Here is a 1885-nt window from a genome sequence, read left to right as displayed (position 1 = left end):
GGCATGTGGTGCTGGGGGATTGAACCGCGGTCCCTGATGCTTTGCCAAGCTTGTTCTAAGTAGGTGCTTTAGACCACTGAGCCATCTCTCCAGCCCTAAGTCTTTTTTTAAACAGGGATTCATCTTATGTACTTCAGAGCTAATTTCTGTTTTCATTGCATTGCTTATGTCTACTGAAAGTTACAGAACTGAGCTAGGAGAAATATTGATAGTGTGAGTAGATTATAGCTCAGCCTCCTGGAGCAACCTCACATATTTGTGTCATCCCCACAATGCTGTGTCTGTTACTGGAAACTGGGCTTGGCTATCAATGGATGTGAGAGTCTCATCAGGATGAATCACTGGTATTTAGAGCTTACAACTTGTCTAGTCCACTGGCTCTCAGGGCTTCCCTCGGTGTGCACTGGAGCCAAGCTGACATCTGCAGAGTCTGATTTAATTAGCATGGACTGTGGCAAGGATGCCATGATATTTAAAATCTCCCAGATGAAGTTCATGTGCAATAAAGTTTGAGAACCACTGGTTTAGTTCAAGTGCCTCAATTTAAACCTAAAGGAATTATAGCCAAAAAAGACTTGGCAGCAGGTTGACATGGAGTCTGGGTAGCTCCTGAAAGGTGACAAGGCCTGCTACTTATATGGCTTAGACACATTCTAACAACCACTAGCAACCCACTTTTGCATTTTCTGCAAATACAGGTCACCCAGGGCTCCACCTGTGCTGTGTTTGGCCTGGGTGGAGTCGGCCTGTCTGTTATCATTGGCTGCAAAGCAGCAGGAGCAGCCAGGATCATTGCAGTGGACATCAACAAAGACAAATTTGCAAAGGCCAGAGAGGTGGGTGCCACTGAGTTTGTCAACCCTCAAGACTATGACAAACCTATTGAGGAGGTACTCCAGGAAATGAGCAATGGAGGTGTGGATTTCTCCTTTGAAGTCGTTGGTCGGCTTGACACCATGGTATGTGCCAAAATTTGCTTTGCTATCTCATCTTCTGCAATCTAGAATATAATTCTGGAAAGTACAGGGCAAATATTATATGTAAATATATGTTAGAAATACAGTCTCCTGCTTTGTGCTCATCAAATTTAGGGTTATGGGAAATCCCTTATTCTATAAGGTAGGAGATATTACCATATATTTCTTCTTTACTGAAGGAAAGTATTTGTATTTTAATTGTGCCCTTATTAATTAATATCCTTGATTTGCAGCAAACATAGTTCCACAAGGAAATATAAATAATACAAATTCCATACTTATGATAGCAAACTTGTTTTTCCAATACACATATAGTTTCATTATTTTTATATTTCAATAAATTCTGAAAACTATCCAAAAGAAATAATGTACCAAGTCCACTATTAAGAGAAAATATATCATGAGGAAGAACTTGCTTTAATGAGTCTCTGTATTTTAACACAGTCACAGCACCATGCCTGGTAGAGCAAACAAAAAATGCTTTGAAAAGAACAATGAAATATTGCCCCCCAAATATAATGCTTACCTCATAGTACTGTTACAGATTACATGAGTGAATGTGTATGAAATAGTTCTCAAGATGCCATCTGTTGAGTGTTAAGCTCTGAATTAAAGTCAGCTGGTGTCAATGTGAAATACTATTTCCAAGCTTGCAGTGATTAGATCAATCTTGAAATTTAAGAGATATTAATTTCAAACTATTTCAAATATCAGTTGCCATGGAGAAAACATCTCTCCATCCATATTTCATCTAGCCAGAGTTCTCTAGAACTCTGCTGAATAAGTCTCCAGAGGCCAACACATCCCTATACTTAGTTTGGTTCTGCCTTGAATCCTGTCTGTGTTGCTAATGCCAAACTATACCTCAGGAGAAAACCTTTTTTGCCTGGGACAACATACTGTGTATG

General features: G+C 39.6%; 2 protein-coding genes across 4 annotated transcripts in view; both read left to right on the top strand.

Moving 5' to 3' along the window:
- Window positions 1–1885, top strand: part of LOC101593148 (alcohol dehydrogenase E chain-like) — a 178167-nt gene that overhangs the window by 34971 nt on the left and 141311 nt on the right. The window lies entirely within an intron of this gene.
- The window catches only part of LOC101569815 (alcohol dehydrogenase E chain-like), a 21943-nt gene that overhangs the window by 4242 nt on the left and 15816 nt on the right, over window positions 1–1885 (top strand). Inside the window, exon 4 of the mRNA XM_023703882.1 lies at window positions 699–959. Coding sequence (XP_023559650.1) covers window positions 699–959 — 261 coding nt within the window. The remainder of the gene's footprint in view (window positions 1–698; window positions 960–1885) is intronic.

This window comes from Octodon degus, unplaced genomic scaffold (assembly GCF_000260255.1).
Source record: "Octodon degus isolate 3935 unplaced genomic scaffold, OctDeg1.0 scaffold00183, whole genome shotgun sequence".
Classification (NCBI taxonomy): Eukaryota; Metazoa; Chordata; class Mammalia; order Rodentia; family Octodontidae; genus Octodon; species Octodon degus.
The sequence above is the reverse complement of the archived record's forward strand: the minus strand, read 5'-3'. Positions and strand labels throughout refer to the sequence as shown.